The sequence below is a fragment of the Myzus persicae genome, unplaced genomic scaffold (assembly GCF_001856785.1).
Source record: "Myzus persicae strain clone G006 unplaced genomic scaffold, MPER_G0061.0, whole genome shotgun sequence".
In the NCBI taxonomy this organism is placed as follows: domain Eukaryota; kingdom Metazoa; phylum Arthropoda; class Insecta; order Hemiptera; family Aphididae; genus Myzus; species Myzus persicae.
In genome coordinates this window covers 45,731-71,064 of record NW_019101002.1, presented here as the reverse complement: position 1 = coordinate 71,064, position 25,334 = coordinate 45,731, and the positions used below count along the sequence as shown (strand labels likewise).

Genomic DNA, 25,334 nt, shown 5'->3' with positions numbered 1-25,334 from the left:
TATTGAATGATAAGATAATGATATCATATTTTGCTTATTGTTCTGTGATAATACCGATTACCGAAAAGCAACTAGAGTATAATATAAAATCTCACTAGAATCACAGGTATATACAAATATTAATTATTAAAATAGTATGAATAGACAATAGTATTAATATTAGTATTTTGGATTATCTAAGGTTTTTAATTTTTACTCATCATGTTATTTACCTCTTATCAGCAAAATGCAATATGTCGGAGTAATTTAATATAATATCGGTATAGTTTATGTTCGAAGTAATTGATATCGGAGCAGTTGCTGTATTATGATTGATAATGAAAATTTGTTTTACGATGTCGTAACAGCAAATAGTCGTAGAACTGGTTTTATCCCGCGGTTGCGATATCATTAAAATGAGTCCTGACACAACACACAATTTAGTATTTACCGCCAAGACAAAACAAAAGAACTTAACGTCTTTACCGCCACCACTGCAGTGTGTGTGGACCATTGACCATTACATTTCATATTTTCAGTTGACTTGGTCATTTGATCACTTCCACAGTTTCACAAATTCGAATACACCATTCATGTCGCTTCGATTCATAAATCAAGAAACAACCCTAAGTACAGAAATAACTTAATTTCCATCATGAAACAACTTAGGTAATGGTAGGTATTAGGAAAAAAGCCCTGAAATAAAACGTCCTATAATCAAATCCTCGATTAAAAAAGTTTAAATCGAAACTTAATATGTAAATCATGTTTGTTTTAGTTAGTTAAATTTGTATTAGAATATCAACGTATTTTATACAGACTATATAACTTATATAATATAAGTATAATATTGGTACCTACATTTGAAAAAAATCGACCCCCTTTGTCCATACTTTTTAAACACACAGCACTAGCTGTGACTGTGTTAAGAGAGGTATGCGATCTTTAAAGATTCCCGGCCAATAAATATAATTGATACAAGCATTAAGAGCTAGGCCTTTCTAAGGACTGGGCGTGCTGGGCCTGCGCCCCCCTTCACCACAGTGGGAGAAGCCCTGATTTTATTGATACAATAAAAAAAAATAAAGTTAGTGAACTTTGAAGTTGATGATATCACTTACCTAAGCTTATTGTTTAATATTGTAACAGATGGCGTAATATAGAATTTTGTTAAAAAAAAAAAGTTAATGAACAAAAAAGAATTGTATCATTTGTATTTTATACATAGTTAATTGTTGTACTTTTTACTACCTTCCTACAAATATTAGTTGACGTCAAATTAATGCATCAAATTTTAAACGAGAATGATTAAAGTAATTTCAAGTTTTTATTTTAATTATTCAATTTTGAAAGTTAAAAATAATAGAAAAACCAACTTAAAGTAAAATTATAGCAAATAATATCAATAGAAATTTCTGACCAACTAAAATACAAAGACATTATTGTCACATTTGCTACTGCTGCTGCAAAAAATATAGGTTGGTTAATCGATAATACATTTTTAGTTTGTACTATATTTATTTTATTGACATTAACTCATAACAATATTATTATATTAAACCTAAGTATATGACGTGTTATGTTATTAATTTATTTACTTAGAAGTTATTCATATTGTTGTAGATACAAAATACTATATTTTTAAGTCTAATTGCACCCTTGCTCCTTTTTACCTACACGTTCATTTTATTTTATGCAAGTATGCAAATGACGATAATGCCACTTAAGGTTCCGCAATTTTACTCTGTCCTGGACCTCTCAAATCGTCAAGACAGGCCAGATTAAGAGTTATACTTGTAATATAATCTAAGGTTTGGAGTATGACATTTGACACTATCTTGAAAATGTTTAAATAACAGTGGGTAATTGTACGATAATTTAATTTATACTGAAATACTCAAGGTACATTTTTATTTTAATAAAGGGCTTTTTTTCTTTGATAATTATCGTATTTTCAATTATAAATTATATCAGATGGATAATATCAACAGTAGAAAAGTGTATCTCTAATTGTGCGGGTATATTTTTCTGAATTTTATCCCACCGCGGAAATCTAAAAGTGTCCAACGTTTCATTATCCCGTTGAGTCATCGAGTTGACGTCAATCGCGGCTTGCAAACAGCACAAAGTCCAATGTCCAGACCCCAAGGCTCAACCGTCAAGGCCAACCGGCAAACACGCACGAGTGTTGAGTAGTGAGCAGAGAGTGTGCGTAGTGACTAGTGAGTAGTGAGTACATGTCATTCACATATTCACATGACACATGAGAAATGAGGAACACCCAAACACGTCTGGAAAGCGGGAATGTGATATATCGTGGGGCCACGGGGGGTCGGCGTTCGGTAACCGTTGAAAAGTCCGGAAATTGTTGCGGCGTTTATTCTTCCATGAGACGTCTAGAATGTTCTAGAGCCGTCGTTCCCTACCACTCGTTCACCCACCACTCCACTATGGGTCGGCAAGCGGTATGCGCTTCGTACACTATGCGGTGAACGGATTCATTACCCAAACTCCCGTCTCCCCACCACCGGTAATCACAGTAACAACTATTGTACGCGCTACGGCAACGCACTCGTCTGTCGGCATCTACCATTTTGTTCCTGGACTCTACACGGGATACTAGTCTGTGAGTATGATTTTCGTTATTTTATTTTGTATCTTGTCTTATGTGTCCGAAATACTGAAATCTATTGTTTTTTCACTGTCCAACGAATTCTTCGGTGCCAGAACACAATTTGTTTCCAAAACCAAGACATCAACATTGTTTTTTCGCCCTTACAATATTATTCCAATTGCCCCTATGTGCACCTCACACGATGTACGCTTTTAAGGTTATATACGAACATTATGTTGTTCCTTTGTTTTTAATTTATTGAATATTAATTCGTTCTATCAACTCGTATTTTACCATTGCCGGTATGACCTGTTACGGTTGTTGATTTCACTCTCGTCGACCTTATTTTTTTTTTTTGTCGTTTCTTTGTCTGATGTTATGCCGCCTGTTCGCGCCATTAACCGCATAACCTAAGTGTTCGTCTCGTGTTTTTCACGCCTCTGTCTTTGTTTTCTATATTCAGAAATCCAACAAACTTGAGCGTTGATTTCCATTTGATGACCATTGTATGTTGTATTTGTGTTATTTAACACAGCTTCGTTACCTGTTGGGCCAAGGCCGTATTGGTACCACATCACTTTGTTGTTTTATAAAACGATTTTCCAACATTCCAATGTTGAGCACTACAGGCTAATCGATAATAACTTATTAATTGTTTGATTAGGAATATGGTGACTAAGGATAATTCTTTAATAGTTATGTACAGTCTCGACATTTTTTTTTAACTAATCGTGTTTTCATTGAATTGTTCTCTGCAATTTTTAATAAATTATTTTTTCTTTATTCTTTAAATAATGACACAAATATACCCGATGGGGGTATCTTAACCTCTCTAAGCTTTGGACTATTTATGACGCATTGTAATTAACTGCGTGATTCTTATACAATTACATATTCATATTATTTAAAATACTTGTGTAAATAGGTTAATGAGTTTCATCTCGTCTTAACACAACATGATAAATAATGTTGAAAGAATAGATATTAGTATTGTAAATATATTATGATTAGTTAAGATTTTTAACTTCGTGTGTCCTTGTTATACTGAATATGTAAAACATAATTCCAATGTTAAACCACCAGTACTGTACATATCTAATTATAAATTTTTTTTATATATTTTTACAGGACTTATTGTCAAACTACAAGACTTAATTCATATATTCCTTACTAAATAACTCCATACCAAGAAAAATGGCTGCCAAAACTCCTGCTGTTGGTATTGATTTGGGTACCACTTACTCTTGTGTCGGTGTTTTCCAACACGGCAAAGTAGAGATAATTGCTAATGACCAAGGAAACCGTACCACACCCAGTTATGTCGGTTTCACCGATACTGAACGTCTCATTGGTGATGCTGCCAAAAATCAGGTCGCCATGAACCCCAACAACACAATCTTTGGTAAATATTGAGTTAATAGTTAAACTAGTGGCTTCACTAATATTCAATTGTCAATGGTGTTAATAATTTGTCCTTTAAACATTATAGACGCCAAGCGTTTGATTGGAAGACGTTTTGAAGATGCTACTGTTCAAGCTGATATGAAACATTGGCCCTTTGAAGTAGTCAGTGATGGCGGTAAACCTAAAATCAGAATTTCCTACAAAGGAGAAAACAAAATCTTCTCCCCAGAAGAGGTACTATTCAATTAACTTAAAAGAAAAATGAGATTACAAATAATAATCTTTTTTAATTTTGTATTTAGGTATCGTCAATGGTTTTAACCAAGATGAAGGAAACTGCTGAAGCCTACTTAGGAAAAACAGTAACAAATGCTGTAATCACTGTTCCTGCATACTTCAATGATTCCCAACGTCAAGCTACCAAAGATTCTGGTACTATTGCTGGTTTGAACGTAATGCGCATCATCAATGAGCCTACAGCAGCTGCCATTGCATATGGTTTAGACAAGAAAACATCTGGAGAGCGTAACGTTTTGATCTTTGATCTGGGTGGTGGTACTTTTGATGTATCCATCTTGACCATTGAAGACGGAATATTTGAAGTCAAGTCCACTGCTGGTGACACTCACTTGGGAGGTGAAGATTTTGACAACAGAATGGTCAATCACTTTGTACAAGAGTTCAAACGCAAGTACAAGAAGGATGTGACTACCAACAAGAGAGCCCTTAGACGTTTAAGAACTGCCTGCGAACGTGCAAAGCGTACTCTTTCCTCTTCCACCCAAGCCAGCATTGAAATTGATTCTTTGTTCGAAGGTGTTGACTTCTACACCTCAATCACTCGTGCTCGTTTTGAAGAATTGAACGCTGATCTTTTCCGCAGCACCATGGAGCCAGTAGAAAAATCTCTACGTGATGCTAAAATGGACAAATCTGCCATCAACGACATTGTGTTGGTTGGCGGTTCTACCCGTATCCCCAAAGTACAGAAATTGTTGCAAGACTTCTTCAACGGAAAAGAATTGAATAAGTCCATCAACCCTGATGAAGCTGTTGCCTATGGTGCTGCTGTACAAGCTGCCATTTTGCACGGAGACAAATCTGAAGAAGTCCAAGATTTATTGTTGCTCGATGTCACCCCTCTGTCTTTGGGAATTGAGACTGCTGGTGGTGTGATGACTGCTCTCATCAAGCGTAACACAACCATCCCAACTAAACAAACCCAAACTTTCACTACTTACTCTGACAACCAACCTGGCGTCTTGATCCAAGTATATGAAGGAGAACGTGCCATGACAAAAGACAACAACTTGTTGGGAAAATTCGAGCTGACTTCCATTCCTCCTGCACCCCGTGGAGTCCCCCAGATCGAAGTTACTTTCGACATTGACGCCAACGGTATTTTGAACGTTAGTGCTATTGAGAAATCTACCAACAAAGAAAACAAAATCACCATCACCAACGATAAGGGACGTTTGAGCAAAGAAGATATCGAACGCATGGTTAATGATGCTGAAAAATACAAGAATGAAGATGAACAACAAAAGAATATCATTGCTGCCAAGAACGGTTTGGAATCCTACTGTTTCAACATGAAGAGCACAATGGAAGATGAAAAAATCAAAGAAAAGATCCCAGAATCTGACAAGAACACAATTTTGGAAAAAGTTAACGAAACAATCAAATGGTTGGATGCTAACCAACTGGCCGAAAAAGAAGAATATGAACACAAACAAAAAGAATTGGAAGGCATTTGCAACCCAATTATCACCAAATTGTACGCTGGTGCTGGTGGTGGTATGCCAGGTGGTCCCGGAGGTATGCCTGGATTCCCAGGAGCTGCTGGTGCTGGTGGTCCCGCTCCAGGTGCTGGTTCAGGAGCCGGCCCAACTATTGAAGAAGTCGATTAAACTTATTTGTTATTCACATTCCTACATTGTTTAAACACCAACAGATAACTTGTTTTTTTTTCTGATGCATTTACTTTCTATGATCAATAATAAAAACACTTATCAGAATTACTTTGATTTATTTTTACTGAATTTCTTGCATTTAATAACTTTATCCTAAAGTTAATTTTTATAATGGTTTGGTAAAGTTCTTAATTAAAGTTAAAAACTAGGCAACTTGAGATGATTTATGAACATCCTGGTTTCTCTTAGAAGTAATATATTTTAGATAGTTTACCGTTTCAATGATCATCTTGGTTTTTAAAAACTACCTGATGAGTGATGACCAACATAATTATGAAAAAAAATTTTAAGTGGATTATCCTCCATCCCAAATGTTACTTAACTGAGGTTCTTACTGAATGTAAGTTATCTTAAAATATGTTATTGCTCATAAACTTGTGTTAAGCCCACTATTTGTGGTTTAATGTATAATTATATGAAACTTATACGTCATAGGAATAGGGTTGTTAATATAATATTATTTCTTGATTCCATCCTGTATTTTCTTCGAACAAAATAAAACAATTGCTATTTTTCTTTAAAGAATGATGCTAAGTCTTAATTGTATTAAATTTAATAGTGTGCTAAATGGAAATTATTTTCTCACAGCAGGTAAATTATAAATAAATTTCATGAGGTTTATTGAGCATCAAAATACTTTTTTTCTTACATTTATGAATTATTTTTTATTTAAATTAGTCCAATTTTTTAAACCTTGGTTAGGTGCTTGCTAAAAATTGGCGAAACGAGAACATTCTAGTAATTCGCTAGTGTAATTCTTATGTGATGAAATTTTGATAAGATCTTTTTGAACTTCAGCTTTCTCGGCCCTGTAATTGCCGAGGGTGGACGGCAAGTTGACTAACTTTTTAACCCGTTAAAAGTTAATTTAAAAAAAGTAGGTTTTTTATTTAAAATTCACTATCATACCTATTCATTAAAGCTTTAATAAATAACCTAATACAGGAGGTCCTTTTTTTAAAAATGCATGTAATAGAGTTAATTTCAGTAGGTACTTCAATCAATTAAAAAATTCAACAACAAATAAATAATTTTAATCAATTTTTGTTACAATTTGTTTGTTACTCATAAATCGTTGCATGCGTTGTATAAGTACATGTTTACTTATTATGTTACTTTAATACCTATTGAAATATCAAAACGCAAACAACTTGTGACACCTTACAGTTATGAACTTATTTAGAAAACAGAATGAAATAATTTTTATTGTCGATGGTGAAATAAAAAATGTTTGTGCTCCAATAAACTTGCAATATAATAGATACATATAATATTAAGTATATATCGCACGTAGGATCAGCCCCTTAAACGATAATTTTAGACGCGATGAATGTATTCATATTACGAGGATGCAGGACATTTTTATTCTTTTTTTTTACGTAACTGTCATCACCTGAGTGAAAACGTTACGATTTTCTTCAACAGCATCTTTTCTGGTAGGAAAGTGAATCTAGCTGGGACTTAGGGAGGTAAAAATAAAAAAATTCCCAATAGTTTTTCAAACGCATCATTAAAAACCAACAAAAAATTAAGAAAAACAGATTTTTCGAAAAAATCGTTTTTGTTTTTCAGTGGAATTCGAGAAAAATTAACCCTAGATACCTGAAATGTTCACTGAATATTACTTATATTAGCAATTTCTATTACATTTGTTTTTAAATTATTGCCAATAAAAAATATTTACTAGGTCAAAAAACTTGAAAATTTAATACAACGTTCCTCATAAATTGTTGTTAGTGGACATTTAAAAAAAAAGTTAAGCGTAAATCCACAATAATTTTTATAAGCGTCGATGTAGACATTGGATATTCAGCCATAAATTAACAAATTCTCATAAAACGATATTATTATGTTATTTTTCAAAAATTTATAATCCTAGAGTAAAAGACTTGAAATTTTCATCAAATGTTTATTTTATCACAATATTCTATACAAAATATTTTGACTCGTTGGAGAACAATAGACATTTGAAATTTGAAAAGTTGTATTTTTTTTTATAAATGTTACAATATTTTTCGATTCGTCTAAAACTGAAAAGCTTGTATTTCAGTGACTCTCTGGACATCTAATGTATCTATACAAAAAGTGTCACCCACTTACCTACCAGCTTTTTAAGCGTTATTTTTTTTACACTCGTATCTATTTAGTATTTTGCGTTGACATATGACCAATATTTACCGCGGATTGACCGGTTAGGTAAAAGTGTAATAAATAACTTTTTGTATTTATAGTTATAGAGGAGTACATGCAGTGTTTTACCTCACAAGAGTGTACACAAATTATAGTTTACCGTATCCGTCTATTTCTAGGTGGAATAAGTCAAACCACCTGCCTAAAACTAGCATTGGGTATTTAGGTACCAAGGTACCTTTAGCATATTATACAAACATATAATTATTACATAGAACGGCGTTATATATATATACACATTTATGGATCGCAGTCTATTACTAAATAATATAAATTATTGTGTTATCACGATGGAGTCAATTATATTTATTATATGTATTTTTACTATTCTCGTTTAATATATGTATACCTATACGGACAAGGTATTGTGATTGTACAAAATACCTGAAATGTATCCTAGCAACGGTTTATATTTTATATCGGTGCAGGTGGTTGGTTCTGAGTGTTCTGCTTTGTATAATAATAATCATATACCTATACGGTCTGCGTTCCTCGTACAATGTGGTGTCTTCGTGCCGCAGAATGCAGATCAATATATCGTACGAATCTACCTAATAATATTCCGCTGTGTCGCATACAATGTTAACTGTACGCTAATCGCTTATAATATAACGTACAGTAAGATATTCGCTTTCAAAAACACGGGCGTACCCGCACTTGCTTAAATAATAATATTACAATACTGTCGTCGACTCAAGAACACATCGACAGAACAGTGCTATATTTACGCCACGTGTGTTCATGAAGAAATGACAATAAATCAACATGAACAGATACATGACTCTGAATCAGCTTGGAGACGGCACGTATGGATCAGTCGTGTTGGGACAAAACATCGATACAGGAGAAAAGGTGGCCATTAAAAGGTAAATTAAATTTCACTTTCCTTAGTAATAAATAATAATAATCTGAATTTCTTACGTGATCATAAAAATAAAACAAAATAAAAATTATAACATTCTTAAAAAAATTATAAGTATAGGTATCTACATTGTAATAATTGGTTTTATGCTATTTTATATTAAAATAATGAAGTTTTAAAAAAAAAACATCTTATTCATATTATTCTGTCCTAGGGAGATGGTAAAATATGTTTTTAATAAGCTTCATACAAGTGTTGTATCTCGTGTAAAATGCGCTGTTATACCCATACACGTGTATTGCAATTTGCAATTATTACTGCCTCGTAGAACATGTGATGCATCATGATGTAATATGCAACTAAATTTATGATTTATCCCCGTATCATAAATTACAACTTGAATAGGTACGTGTAGCTGTAACTCGTAGAGGTTTTCATCATTGCACATCAGCACACCTATGGAATTTCTGTAGGAATAATATACAGGTACTATTATAGGTACCCGTAATTCAAAAAATATATTTATGTCAGATTTTTTTTGCTTAACATAATATTAACATTCATAGAATTTAAACACTAGACATATTTGATACGTTATTGACCATAAAATATTAATAAATTCAATCATTTAGACTACATTAAGTATTATACAAATGTCTAATAACTCAAATAAGTAATATTATAAATGTTTAATGCATATAATTAGCTGTACCCATGTTATGGTTAGCCTATTGGTACCTATAAAATAATGATAATAAATAATAATTATAGCTACATGTTCTAATATACCGTGTGTTGTATTTTAAAATACATTTAATTCTTACAGAATGAAAAGAAAATATTATTCTTGGGACGAAGCAATGAATCTGAGAGAAGTCAAGGTAGGTATTCCCTTACTCCATGCAAAATTCCGAGTTTTATCAAAATATGTTACAATATTTTTTTCAGTCTTTGAAAAAATTAAATCATGCCAATTTAATAAAGCTGAGAGAAGTCATTAGAGAAAACGATACTCTCTACTTTGTATTCGAATATATGAAAGAAAATCTTTATCAGCTTATGCGGAGTCAAAGTAAATTTTTTCCCGAACAGTCCATCAGAAATATACTTTATCAGGTAAAACGTATATGCGATAATATACATATTAAGAACATTCTAAATAGGTATTACATAATATAGGTATATAGCCAACTGCCGAGTCACAATAATAACTCAAACCAAGGTGAAAAAAAATGATTGGTATAGGTTTTAATTAATTATACAATTATACCTACTCTTCGTATTTATTCTTTGTGGTAAATAGTAATATTTAGATAATTAGTGATGACATTATTCTAAATTACTTGATCAAATATAATATGCTTTAACTTAAACTAAAATAATTAACTCCTTCCTTTATTGTAATCGATATTACGGGTTTATCCATTATTATTTATTATTTTCGAAAAATTCTGGAAAAAAGTACTTTGACTCTTTTTGCACACATTAAATTATTATTTATTTAGGACTAAGTTAGCAAAACAAAATCCTAGTTTAACTATGTAGTATGAGTACTTAAATGTAATACCGTCGATATAATGACGTTTATGAGAAAAACCGATGAGGTAGGGCTATGAAAAATTTGTTTTCAGTAAGTACCAAAATATAACGAAACCAGTATTTGATCAAATTGATTTTGGTTTTTTAAAAAACAAATAATCTTAGATACATGAAATTTACAATTTTATTGACTTTTTTTCTATACATTTTCGTTTGGTCAAAAACCATGAAAATTTAATGCTATAGGTTCTTTTCAAATACCGATTAAAAAATATAAGTTCATAGTCACAATACAACTGTTAATTATTTGCAATTAATTTGATAGTTAAAATGTATGAAATTGAAATATTCATTTTGCGTTACTAGGTAAGTATTAAAAATGTAATAAAAGGTTTCAAATAAGTAGTTCAAATAAAAATTTGAAACCAAAAAATCCAACTAACCTAACCTATAACGGCTATAACGACTTTCTTAAACATTTTTTATTAATTTTTCGAGTTTACTATTGTTGGCATTTTAATATTTCCAATCAAATTAGGGTGTATTTAAGAGGTCAAATTTAAACAAGTTGGAAAATTTGCAGTCTGTTTAAGCTTGATGGACAAATTCAAATGTTTTCGAAAATTTAATTTGATTTCTACTAAGTAATAGTGGGTATAATTGGCATAGAAATATAAGTCATGTAGGTATATTTTGATAAAAAAAAAAACAATGCCGAGATTGAATCCCTTTATTACTCATTAATAATTTAAAGAAAATAATCGAAAATAATCCGTAATAGAGCGTTCCTGGGATCGAAACTAAATTTGTATCCATATATTATAGTCATCCAGATATTCGGATTTCGTCCCCTTCTCTAAACTATATGTCTATATAATGTGTATTATGTGTACCTGAATTACGTATATATAGTATATACTATATAATACCCATATTTGAACGTAATATAATAACAATAATGAGACATGTATAAAATATATATTCCATCGCTTGTGTGTATATTCAAAGATATTGCAAGGATTGGCGTTCATGCACAGGCACGGTTTCTTCCACCGGGACATGAAGCCAGAGAACCTACTGTGCTGTGGCCCCGAGCTCGTCAAGATCGCCGATTTCGGTTTGGCCAGGGAGACTCGGTCGCGCCCCCCTTACACCGACTACGTGTCCACCCGGTGGTATCGGGCGCCCGAGGTGTTGTTGCATTCGATCAATTACAGCACTCCGATCGACTTGTGGGCCGTCGGATGCATCATGGCCGAGCTGTACACGTTCAGACCGTTGTTTCCGGGCACGAGCGAGATCGACCAAATATTCAAAATATGCTCGGTCCTGGGCACGCCCGACAAGGTACCTAGCTTTAGCCGATGTATAGGTGTGCAGTGGCGGCATGACAATATTTTTTCTTGTAAAGCAACTAACCTAAATGAGTACCTACCCGCACACCGATTGTTTCACATTTTAAACGTAGATCATATATTCATATAGTATGTAACTATACGAGTATAAAATATTATAAACTGGTCTAGCCGCCGTCTAGTTCTTGGAGACTGGAGTCGTTGGGGTACCACTCAACATTACTCATTATTCATAGGCCTGGTTTATTTTTCTATCTTATGTTTGCATGATATACTGCAGTCGCATAATGTCATAGATTCACTGCAACGTTTACTGTAGCATGTACCTATATAGTAGATATTAGGTACGTTAGAACAATTACCCAATACTCTTTAGTTGTTTCAAATGTGCTTGTAATTAATTGTTTGCACATCAGCTATATTATAATATAATTCATTTCTTAAACGAAAAGATGTTCCCCGTTTATGATATAATATAATTAAATTATAAGTCAAACGGATGAAACAAAAAAAAATGGGTTTTTTGTTATTACGATCACAATATGATAGGTATTACGACACTGCTATGTGCTATGGTAATGGCATTATACATTATTATCTATTTGGATTTTTAACTATCAAAATATCAACTTCTTACTACATTATACATAATGTGGTCACCATAGTAATATTTTTAATAGACATAACAGTGTTAGGTACGCACTGAATACTGAATATTACAGATTTAGACGAATAATTTTGTTTTTCTTTTATATGGCAATAAGACGCATGATTATGATATAATTTAAATCAAGGCCGTAACTGGAAATTAATTTCGGGGGGGTTTTAAGCAAAAAAAAAATGTGTTCTAATTTTATTATAATATTTTATAGGTAATTTAATATAATATAAAAATTTTGAACCCCCCCCCAGGTACGGCATTGTTCTTAATGCTACAACTCATGTTGTGCCTACCTACTCCGGATCTTAACATAAAGCATGTTTTATATAATCGTTATACCTACATTTAGGTATTATTTATTAATATTTAATACATAATATGCATTAATTATGACGTATTAAAAATCAGTGTTGAGTGGCAGAGTTTCCCCAAAGTTTCCTATATTAGATAGATATATTATTAATAAGCTAGGGATGCAATTTTTTGTCATAACTCATCAAAGTAGACATAGGTGGAAATCGGGAGGAGGGAGTTGGCTTGGAGGCTAAGCCCACCAAAAGTCCATCAAGATCCTTCTAAAAGTCCAACAGTTATTGTGAAAGGGCAAAGCCTCCCCAATATTTGTAATGGATTTCCACCTATGAAAGTAGATAGTATCTACATTAAAATAAATAGTAGAGATCAAGCAATGATTAATAAAATAGCATGTACACAACATATTAGGTACATATGATGTTTATACTACATTAGTCAATTATAAAATATTATTAAGTTTTTTTAAATTAACGTTACTCTATTGTTAAAGGTAGGTACTAGTTAGGTAATTTGTTCAGACTTAAATAATTAATAAATTACATTTAATAGAAATTGTTCGCATCTATTCGCTACACTCGAATGTTATTAAACTCACTCGAATATGAGGATCCGTGTAATAACTGTAGTTAAAGGCATTTGCCTTTGGGGGTGGCCTCCATACCTACGTATAATAATGATATCAAAATAATATAAGTTGATTTATCAAAGATCTAAGTTTTCTATCAAAATTGTCTGTCAAAATACATGTATCTAATCAATTTCATCGAAGATAATTATTGTAAATAAATAATGATAAAATCAATAAATGATTGAATTCTAAATTTTCCTACAGTTTTTTTTGTACTTATTCAAAAATATTTTCATAAGCGGATGGATAATACAGTGCAATGTATGGATGGGTTAATTTATAATATGGGTAGGTGGGTATACGATGGCAATAAATTCGTTTGATTTGCGATTTCCGCATTTTCTCATACCGGTATAGCTTATAATTTATCATTTCAATTAAGTCGAATAGCTGATACCTTAACTAAAAACTGAATGTGCGGAGTAAGTCTACACTATATATATTTATTATTTATTTATATATTGTTATAAATAATATAATGTATCCAAATAAAAACATTGTAGAAACATAAATGGTTTTACTATGACATTAAATCACATTTTACAAACAAATAAACGGTTGTCAATTAATATAGGTACTTATATATTTATATACAGAAAGAGAGAGAGAGAGAGAGAGATTTAATGTCATAATATAAATGCAATGAATTCGATTTTCAATGAAACATAGTTTAAATATAATATTTTAAATCACGCGACATGCGTGTCCTGACGGCTAGTTCTATATTTAAGCTTCGAAATCCTTTATAGGAAAAATTAGCAACAATATTATTTGAATGAATTTTCTATTGGTTAGGTATTTTACGGAAGTATCATTTTGTATCAGACACTGATGAATGATAATGGAAGTATTATCATGTATAATTTTTGACCTTTTGAACTTTTGACGTGACTGCTATATAATTTTTTTCATTTAATTGTGGTGGGTGTACTTACAAAGTAGTAACTGAGGTACTTACATAAGATATAAAACAGAAACAAATGCAAAGGTAGTAGGTATATAGGCACCTTAAACAATTAACATAAAAAAGCTCGCTCAACACGCATTATTTCCATTTGCATTTTGCTTTTTATTATAAACATTACATAAAAGAATAATGCTTTAATACTTTAAAGTTTCAAATATACTTTCAGATTTTTTAGTAGGTAAGTAATAAATAATACTGTGTTTTTTCACAAAAATCTATTTATAATAAAATATGTAGAAGTTAATGTCTATAATTACCAACCTATTTTAATATCAATAATACTTTTGAAGTAATTGTTGAACCAATGTTTAATTTTTTTTCATTTCAACTAATATCAGGTCGTCACTTTTGATCACGATGACTTATTTCATTATATACTTATGTATAGTGAGTAGCGACCTATTATATGCTACTTTTATTAAACGTTTTATTAAAAATGAACAGATAATTTTCTGAACAACGATTACACGCAATTTTTTGTATGTTTTGTAAAAGTGAATAAGGTATGTATAGATATGTTATTTGATTTATTATTATTTTAAAACAATATGAGTTGCTTACAATATAATATAGGTATAGACAGGTAGATATTAAGGATGTACTATTGTACTGCTGACATAACATTCGTGTTCAAAATTACTTAGCATGATATTTTGGTATACCGGGACATAGGTAATGCGTATTACGAATACATGTAACATGTCGTGATAATATAAAGTATAGACATTTTAAGCGTGAGAGGAAACCTTGTTTTCAGGCACATGGTACTCGTTGAGTAGGTACCTACAGGAATATTCGTAGTTAAATAATAATAATTTAACAATTGTTTGCTAACTTGAAGTATGATGCTATAAATTATAATATTATGATAGTTTAATATTGGTATAGAATATACTGCAAAATTAAACCATCTTAAAAGAATATTATTATAATTATTGATTGTTTTTATTTCAGAAAGAATGGTTTGAAGGTTACCAGTTGGCATCAGCTATGAGTTTTAAGTTTCCTCAATTCAAACGATTGGCGCTTAATACAGTTGTACCAAATGCAAGTCGTGATGGAATACATCTTATGGAATTACTACTTAGTTGGAATCCGATTCGAAGACCAAGCGCACAAAGCGCGTTGAGGTATTGACTATACATACTATTATATTATATTACTCATACCATCAGAACACGACGAGGGACTCGTATTATCAACAACATTTTTTTTTTGATAAATCTTACCTATATAAAAAAATGTGTGTTTACACACATTATTATTTCATCCAAGGGTGTTTTTAATGTTTTTATCCTCTAACAATAATTGTAAGATTTCGATGAAAAATTGTTTTCGCATTAGCAGCACTTATCAATACGCATAATAGATATAAGCTTTATATAGTTACACAACTGAAATTTTCAATGTTCAGACAAGCGTGGTTACTAGTAAACTTGTAGAGCAAAAAATAGGAGAATATACAATTTAGAAGAACATACCCTAATATAACCTAACAAAAAAAAAATTAAGTCAAAACAAGAATTTTTAGGCAAAATCGATTTTAGTGTTTGGCGGCGTTACTCTAAGAAAACGACCGACATGAAATTTTCACTGAATGGTTTTAATTACCTATGTCTATCTACGATCTATCAATAGCCAAACATTGTTGGATCATCTAGTCTAATATATACATATTAATGTTTGTTTGTTCGTTCTCTAAAGATTCAAAAACTGCTTGGCTGTTTTCAATAAAAGTCATATCAATAGATTCCTTGAGACTCAGCTAAGGGAGGGTTGTACTTTTGTAGTTTCGTTTTCAACACATAAGATTGTTATTGAGTGGCTCACTCGTAAATTTTGTTTCAGATCATGATATTGAATATTTTTTCTTTTATACAATATAGGGTTGCCATTGGTAGCAGATAACAAAAATAATAATAATAGTTGTTATGATTGGATATTATGTTCTATATCGCATTGTTTTTTTCATTTAAGTTCATAAAACTACCTATATAGAATATGGTACCTAAATGTGTAATTGAGTACCTACCTAAGAGGTATCAATGTATCATATAATATTAGAGGCAAAGTGTATATGGTGAGATTTGTAGAATCAAAACCTTCATGTCCGATTTTGACAATTTGAGGAAGGTTTAGACTTTAGATAATATTAAACATATTGAACCAGTATAACCATATTTTAGTGTGGCTTAACCGATATTAATAATACTATGATCATAACCATATACGCGTTATTTATTCCTGCCTACAATTATTAGTTCGTGTAAAAATAGAGTTACTTGATACTATTCATATACCGCAGATGGATTGCCATGCGGATTCATTCATATCTGAGCAATGCCGATTAATAAGACTAGATATTTATAAAGAAAAAAATATTTATTTGATGTAGGGACACGTACAATTGTTATATTATATCTTTAAAATAGTTTAAAATGTATGTCATAGCCCATATGGTGAAATCCTTGCCTACTTATTTTACTACCCTTGTGTCATACAAAACTGTAGTAGGTACGTAAAGGCTAATAATAATGCGCAGCTACACTTATAGAAGCATAAAAATAGTAAAATTTAATCTTGTTGACTTTTGTAAATTTTGAATATTGGTCATTCTATTTTTATTTCAGGCAACCATACTTCCAAGTAGGACAACTACGTTTGAGTCAGGACGTAGGAGAGGTGTCCTACGCTAAGATTGGCCAACAAAAAAGGCAGCCCGTTCAACTAATGAAATCTCAAATTTCACTCTTACAATCCAACAGTAACAAACAATTGAAGTGAGCTTATAAATAAATACTATCAATTATATTGTTATACAGACATCATAATTTTTAATATGAAATTAAATATCATTGCAAAATCACTAGTAGTTTGATAGCTGCAGTCTTCAAGGTAGTTTGAAGAGTTTAAAACCGTAATAGTATTGTAACTATGAATTTTAGATACGAAAAACAATGGGAAACATTGGCGAATAAACCAGTCGGTAATAAAGAGAAAACATGGTACGATAATGAAGCGGATGTCATGGTGTTGAGTAAAAAGAAACTGAGCGCCAAGCAACATTATCTATCCGTGGCCAGATATGTAACGGGGAGGGCTTCCAACTTCCAAGCAGCTGAGAATGAGTAAAATAATAATAATTTATCAATAATACTTAAATGTTCGTCAAAAAACGAAATAATATGTTTAAGTGGTATTTTGGGATTTTCGACAGCAAAAGAGTGAGAAATAACGGCTGACAACTTTTCTAACACTCTCGTAACGATCAAAACGATACCAAAATAATAACATTGTCTTTTTTTAATATAAATATAATTATATAAATACTAGTACTACGTTAGTGTTACAGATATTTTGTTAATTTTATGCTTAAAATACAGAAAAACATTACAGTTCTCAAGTTTTATTTTATTACTATAGGAAAATGTATTATATATAGACTATAGTCTATAGTTATTACTTATTAGTTTTGACGTCATTGTTTATAGATAGTAATAACGTACACCTATATCTGAAGCATATTATTTTCCTTTTATAGGTTGAGTTAAGTTACTAAATATTAGGTAATATATTATATAGGTATCTAAAATGTCTATACTTACAAAACATTTTATGTCCTTTATATTTACGAAAAACGTTTATCTGCAGAGCTATATTTCTAGTAAACTATTAAAAACAATGCGTAAATAGAAAATATTACTTAGGTAAATTATAATTATCCTTTATTTATACTATTTTTTATTTAAAACGTACTACCTATGTATAGGAATATGTCAAAAAGCATGAGAAATGATACATTTCCATCCGTAAGCAAAGTGTCTTATGGCCAAAGCGATAAGAATAAAAATGGCAAACGACATGGAAAAAACGATTGGACTTCAAAGTAAATACATAACTATTATAGTTATTGGGTTGATAAAAATAATATTCACATTATTGTTTCAGGTACTTGGAGTAAATTGAGTTATTATTAAAATCAAAAGCTGAATTTAATCAAATTAAAAAAATCAATCAAAATTATTTTATTTTATAACTTTCTAAGCTCTGCCATGTACACAATTAATATTAGTTATTGTATATTAATAATAATGTCACATATTGTAAACTTTTAGTTTTTTTTTTTAATACTATTTTAAAATTTTTATATTTTGTGCGTTAAAAATATAATTCGAATATTTAGTAAGTATTTAGTTGTATGGGTACAAAAATAATATGTATTAGAAAATTCAACTGTGATTATGGATTTTAACTTTTAAAGTTTAACGTTCAATATTAGCATGAAGCAAGCACACATTGTGCACGTATTCATTAGTTGTTATAATCGTTAATATTTAATTAAAAATTGATATTTTGTATTTTTTACGATAGTGAATTGTGAGGCTCATCAAAAATACACAAATTTCAAATACCTACCTATAATGTATTTACAAATATTTATGAATTACCTGCTTTCACACTGTCAACATTATAGGTAGTTAGTATGGTAAGTAGATACTATGATATATTCTTCAAGCATATTCCCACATCACACATCAGTCATCAGTTATTGAGTTATCAGTAGGTATATAGATAGGTTTAATCACTATATTCACAATGTTGGTTGTTGAAATACTATTAATAGTAAATAGTATACCACTATTAATAGGAAAAAATTATACCGAGGTGACAAGGTTAGTTTTTAAGATTATATATATTTTTTGATACATCCACTAAAAACTAGGGAGTTTCGAAAATAAAATGCAGTATACAAGTTTCTCGTTTCTGTTAAATGAACCATATGTCAGGTTAAGTCAATATAAGTGATTTAAAAATGTGTTTTTATAAGGTTTATATTACTTAGAGGTTAGATAGTAGGTACCTATATACATAGGTTTTATAATCAAAAATATTCAGTGAGAAAATTAATATAGGTGATTAGATAGATGACCCAGCACTAATAAATATGAATATATGATCATTAAGTAACAAAAAATATTTATCAGTAACATAATAAGGTTAAATTCGTACACATTTTTACTCTAATAACACATTTTAAAATCCGTCAAAATAATATTTATATGCAAATTAAAAATCGGATAAATCACCCAGTTGTATAATTGTATGTGTCGAGTGCATCTAGACATTGAGTAGGTCATTGAAGTAGATAGAAGTGTTAACTTTTAATTCAATGATAAATCATTGAATACTTTACACGATTCTGAGCGGAAATGGTCTGTTGGCCTATATATCTGAGGACATTTTACTAAATATTTATATTGGTATTAGGTAATTAATTTATTATTATTCTATTGGTATGGTAGGTTTAGGTTGAACTAATATTTACCAAATCAAGTCAAATATATTATACAGTGTGATTCACCAAGCATTCTCACCTATTTCTTCTTTCTTTAATAATGTAGATATTCAATATCTGATTTTTTAAATTTTAAATATACTTAAAGACCATTTTTTAAAATTCTTGAGTTTTTTTGTACTTCTTAAGGAGTGTTCTGTGGAGATATAAGGTTCTGTTTTTCCAATGAAAACATTTCTATTCAATTATAAATTATACAGTAGGTAATTTTTCTGAAATGTAACCTTAAGAACTATTTGATATTACCATAAGATATAAAATTTTCTATTGTAAATTGTAATAAATATATTATTTTATTTCAAATATAAAAAATTAAATTTGATAAAACATTATCTACATTTTTTTTTAAATCAACAAATTTCAATAATATACATCTTACTAATTTAACAGTTCAATAGTAGCGTATACAACAAAAGGGGCAATGCTAAATTATCAACTTGTTCAGTTTTTGCTTCAACGAAAGTTACAAAACCGGCTGCGAGCAGAGGTATGATCAGATTAATGTCACATGCTAAACCTAATAATTTTTATAAAAAAAAAATGTATTATAAAAACATGTATTTCAAATTTTTATAAGAATCTGAATTTATAACAAAATCAATTTAATCAATAAGAAAGAAATTCAGAATTCAAACATGATTAGTAAATTAAAAATAGATACAAAAATTAGTCCTTTATATTAGAAATATAAAGAACCTAAACATAGGTACCTAATAAGAAAGTCAAACAAAAATGGATACCTATGTAGCTATGTGAACTATTTGCATAAATGGATATTTTTTGTTATTTGTACATTCCAAATAAGTTATGAATAGCCGATTTTGTTATAAATTTGGATTATTTATGCTTTGTACAAACCTGAATATTTGAGAGCGACAATACACAGAGCTTGAGAAGCGAAACAAGCCACGGAACCTTCGATGCTTTTTTTTGTACCTGTAAATTACGTATAACCGTACACATTTTAATACACGTTGATTTTTTAATTATTCAAGGAAAATAAAGTATTATTTTACGCTTATCGGTAGAAAAATAATAAACCATTTATAGTTGTCATTAGAGATATTTATTCCTCCGCTGGTCACCAATTGATAACCAATGATTGAATGATTTATCGGAGCTGGGATATCAAGTGAAAAATATTTCGAATGCCGCCTGTATGAATAAATCATCGGTGTTACTATTCTTCGCAGATTTAGAACAATCTCGGATAAATCAAGACACCTTTAACTCCCTTCTCTCTGATGTTCCAAAATCAAAGTCAAAACACCCCATACAAAAAGTAATACCTCATTGGCAGAGTTTCCAGTCCTACGGCCATACCTATAGAGCATACTTATGGTTTTCATAATCCAAGATGTGTCGGGGCTTTGGTGATGAACATGACTATCTAATCAGTATCAGTTCAGTGTCAAAGAAACCATACCGAACCCACAATATGCATAAACTATATGTATACTACAGATTGTAAATACTGAATAAACGCTCTTATAAACAAAAATAATCGTTTTTTCAAAATCCTTATTTTTCGTTTTAAGTTTTAAGTACCTACTAACATTCAATTGTATTTTTACCGATTTCGTATATTATACACATATACCTAAAGCTGATATTTTAATATTATACACAATAACAGATATTATAACTTCATGCACAATCTAAGCATCGGAAATTATTTAAATTAGATATTTAGGAATAAACCTTAAGCACACTCGTTACTAAAGAAATTAATTGATAGACAAGACCTACCTTTCCATTTATGACGTCCTATCCGGGAGCCTACCAAGCTAGCAGCCGTGTCTCCAATGCCTATAGACAACACGCCAGACAGCAGTGGCAACAGGTTCCCGGAGTCAGGTCGCGGATGGATCCAAAGAGGAAGAGAGCATCCGACGAGCAAGTAGATCGGAGTAAATGCCACAGGTCCTTGGTCCTTCTCGTCAGAGTATACACGAAAACCTTCCTGGAGGACCACGCCCAGTGGTGGCATGTTGGCTATGCGCAAAGTCTATCAGAAAGAAAGAAAATGTATTTTAATATAATCGTATAGCTACAGGACATTTATTTAAAAGAGGAAATCGTCAATACTTAAAAATAAACAGGTTCTAATTAAAAGAAGGGTGCCTATATCATATGCAGTATTATATAGTGCCTACCACATCCAGCATATCATACGAGTAAAATGAGTAAATAGATTATGTATATATAGTACCACTATATAGCAATATAACATATCATGCGCGTTATATTATATAAGTATGTCTAATGAGTTACGTATGCAGTTTTAAACATTATCATAGAAAAGTAAGTTACAACTGTTTTGATTTATAATATATAAATGTACTCACCTCCAAAAAAACGAAACCAGCAAAAACCACGCCACTGGCCAAGTACAACAGACAAGGATCGCGAACAAGACCAGGTGCGTACACGAGGCAAGCGACCAGATGAAAGTTCTTTCTAATCGACGTTGACGCCTTGGCATCGCTCATTATTTGCACGAATACGAAAACGATGGCGAACACTGTACAGCCAGCCCAGTACAACAGCAGTATCGTCTGTAAACGATTTATTTGTATATATTTGTATACTTAATACAGATATATAGTTTGTAGAGGTATTTAAGACAGAAAGTAAATCATAATATCGGCGAGCTCTCACCGTGTTCCGGTCCCTAGTAACCCAATGAAAGATTCTCAGTATTGGACTACCGTTTAGGACGATATGCAGTGGTAACACTATAGTGGCAGACACGACTATGGCAAATGTCGTGTAAAACCTACAGGGCGAAGAGCGCAATTTGTCCACGTTGTACACGACCAAAGCAAACACGGAAATGCCGACAATTCCGTACTGAAAAAATTAAAGAATTTTATTAGTATATACATTACAATACTTTTATTGTAAAAATATTATTTTTTTTTAATGTTAACCTACGAGTAGGTACCTAGTACCTACTTAACAATTAAAAATCAGAATATTAACAAACACGTGATTTAAACAATACCAGTCGTAATTATATTATATATAATAATGAATGTCGTCTAGAAAAATTCAAAGAGACGCTTATATACAAGACAAAATAAATTTATAGGCTGATCACTTTTTTCTTTAATAACGAAGTTATTTAAAATCTGATTTTTGGAATTTTTAAATATTCTTACTTAAACACCACGTTTACGAATAATTGAGATTTTTTTGTTCTATTGAATGATCTGGGGGGGGGGGGGTGTACAAACTTCTATTTTTTAAATGAGAAGCACCCTTTTTACATAATACTATTCAGCAGATAATATTTTTGAAAATGTCAATGTACCTACCATCTAAAATATGAATCAAAATTCAAAAAAGTGGTTTCCGGTTTATTAAACTTATTATATTAAAAAAAAAAATACTGAGGATGTACTATAATATAGTATAATAACCCAGGCGTCAAAAACCCGGCTATGGAAGTTGTACCTATGTGCTCTGTCAGGCGAGAGAACACCTGCGCATCGGGAGACACGATTACTATAATTATACCTGTAGGATCAGCGTGAACACGTCGAAACACGTTTGCTGCCGGTATGGCGCCAACATGTTGGTGACGGAAGCGACGGAAAACAGCAGCGCTGCCTGAGCGGTGACAGTGGCTTCGCCGTACGTGAAACTCAGCGGACAACAAGACACGACCAACCGCAAGAGCCGGTGGTAGGCGAGTGCGCAGAACGCGGCACATGTCACGTTGTACACGACGCCTATATAATTGTACACAAAAAATTCATAATGTTATTACAGTGATCCGTATTTTATTTAATTACATTGCATTATTACCTATATGGATTTGATTATTGTGAGTTAAGTTTATGTAGTACCTACCATACTGATACGAAAATGTGTTGCATAAACTTTCACGATCAATGTTGGATTTGTGTTCAGAAATTGTTTGTCATACGGGCACAATAACTAATACCTAAGCCTTATCGTGTTTGCATAGTGGCAAGTTAGGTCTGAAGACTGAGCCACTGGGGGAGCAGAGGCCTTCACAGAAAATTAGAACTAACTTTCAGGCATTTAAATGTTAGTTTCACATAAGAGATACAATAATCAAGTTCTGGGTCCAATATATTCTATCGATGTGATCGAAGTTCAAAGCGAACTCGGAACTACCTACTGAAATACAATTTGTAACTCCGATGACTTTATAACTACGTGTCTACATATATAGCTATTTGTTCGTCTTTCGGAGTAACGTTTGTGAAAAAAGTTTTTTTGTACACCGACGCTTATTATGAGTTATCCGTGATAGTAGGTACCTATACATTTTAATTTTACTTACCCAGCTCGGTATAGAGGGTCAGCAGTTGAGCGATAACAGCCGCGGTGACGATGTAACTTAACGGTCTGGCCGGGAAGCGTTCACAATGCAACACATCGGACACCGCACTAACCAAAATGCCCAAACTTAATATCGTCGAGATTAGGTACGGTTCCGAGTAGGTTTCGCATGTGTAAAGGCCACTGATTATTGCAAACGGCAACAATAACATAAGCCATGCTCCAGGAGCCGCATTCCGCCTAAAATTCAACATTGACGTACAAACTAATATTAAAATATAATTAAAAATAAAAACGCAAAATTGAGAACCGCCATAGTTTCAACAGTAGCGGATTTAAAGAAAAATGCCCAGTCTGTCAATGACATAATTACTCAAGGGCATTTGAAACTCAAATATTTTCGGTTTTTAGTAAATACCTATTTTGAGTTAAATTATTTACATTATAATATTAAACTTTATAACAATTAACTGAGAATTAATTAAATGCTATCTCTTGAAATCACTAAGCATGTATTATGATATTGTTGGCTATTGCTATTACGTAAAGTAGGTAGGTAATTTATTTCACTATTAACACAGTAATAATACTAGAGAGGTTGAATTAATTTTTGCATTTAAAAATTTCAATATGTGTACAAAATATTAAAACACCTGTATTTGAAAGGTCGTTCTCAAGAATAACATTTTTTGATTACAACAAAATAACTAAAACTGTTGTTTTTCGTTAAAATATCAAATTTCATATTAAAGTGTCTAAAAAAACGTGTTATATATTTTAATTACAGAATTAAGCTAATTCAATGCTAGTTCTTATGAACTTGCTTTAAATTTTCAATCCTTCGTCATAAAAATTGAACATTTTAAACGTTTGTAATTAAAAAAAATTGTAGATCTTCGTAATTCTGATGAATTGTCAACATTTGAATTTTAAATGCTTACAAAAAGAAATCATGACTAGTATCTTTAATATTATTGTCCTGAAATTATGTAACTACTTCTGAGAAGCTTTTATTTGTATTACATTTTTAAGCTTTTTGACCTAACGAAATTTTTTTATTGATTTTTATAGAAAAAAAACTAAAACAAATTGAAAATGTTTATAAATAGCTCAAATTGAGTCAAAATTTGAATTATGACATCATTCGATAAGAAATCGTTAGATAATTTACAGG

The 25,334-nt window shown here is 31.2% G+C and overlaps 3 protein-coding genes across 3 annotated transcripts; 2 read left to right on the top strand and 1 right to left on the bottom strand.

Moving 5' to 3' along the window:
* Positions 1-2,474: 2,474 nt before the first annotated feature.
* Positions 2,475-6,012, top strand: LOC111027237 (heat shock 70 kDa protein cognate 4-like). The gene is made up of 4 exons (XM_022305518.1): positions 2,475-2,605; positions 3,722-3,995; positions 4,083-4,231; positions 4,300-6,012. The coding sequence occupies exons 2-4, from the start codon at positions 3,788-3,790 to the stop codon at positions 5,905-5,907; spliced, it is 1,965 nt and encodes a 654-aa protein (XP_022161210.1). The 5' UTR covers positions 2,475-2,605; positions 3,722-3,787; the 3' UTR covers positions 5,908-6,012.
* Positions 6,013-8,613: 2,601 nt separating this feature from the next.
* Positions 8,614-18,486, top strand: LOC111027235 (serine/threonine-protein kinase MAK-like). Its single transcript, XM_022305514.1, has 9 exons — positions 8,614-9,026; positions 9,849-9,903; positions 9,971-10,138; positions 11,570-11,908; positions 15,442-15,617; positions 17,118-17,267; positions 17,433-17,615; positions 18,257-18,373; positions 18,436-18,486. Exons 1-9 carry the CDS (start codon positions 8,926-8,928, stop codon positions 18,446-18,448), a joined length of 1,302 nt encoding a protein of 433 aa, XP_022161206.1. The 5' UTR covers positions 8,614-8,925; the 3' UTR covers positions 18,449-18,486.
* Positions 18,487-20,226: 1,740 nt separating this feature from the next.
* Positions 20,227-24,527, bottom strand: LOC111027216 (dolichol kinase). The gene is made up of 8 exons (XM_022305484.1): positions 24,457-24,527; positions 24,162-24,400; positions 23,366-23,580; positions 22,505-22,696; positions 22,192-22,401; positions 21,593-21,851; positions 20,702-20,779; positions 20,227-20,360 (listed from the first exon to the last, which is right to left on the bottom strand). The coding sequence occupies exons 1-8, from the start codon at positions 24,525-24,527 to the stop codon at positions 20,227-20,229; spliced, it is 1,398 nt and encodes a 465-aa protein (XP_022161176.1).
* Positions 24,528-25,334: the final 807 nt, after the last annotated feature.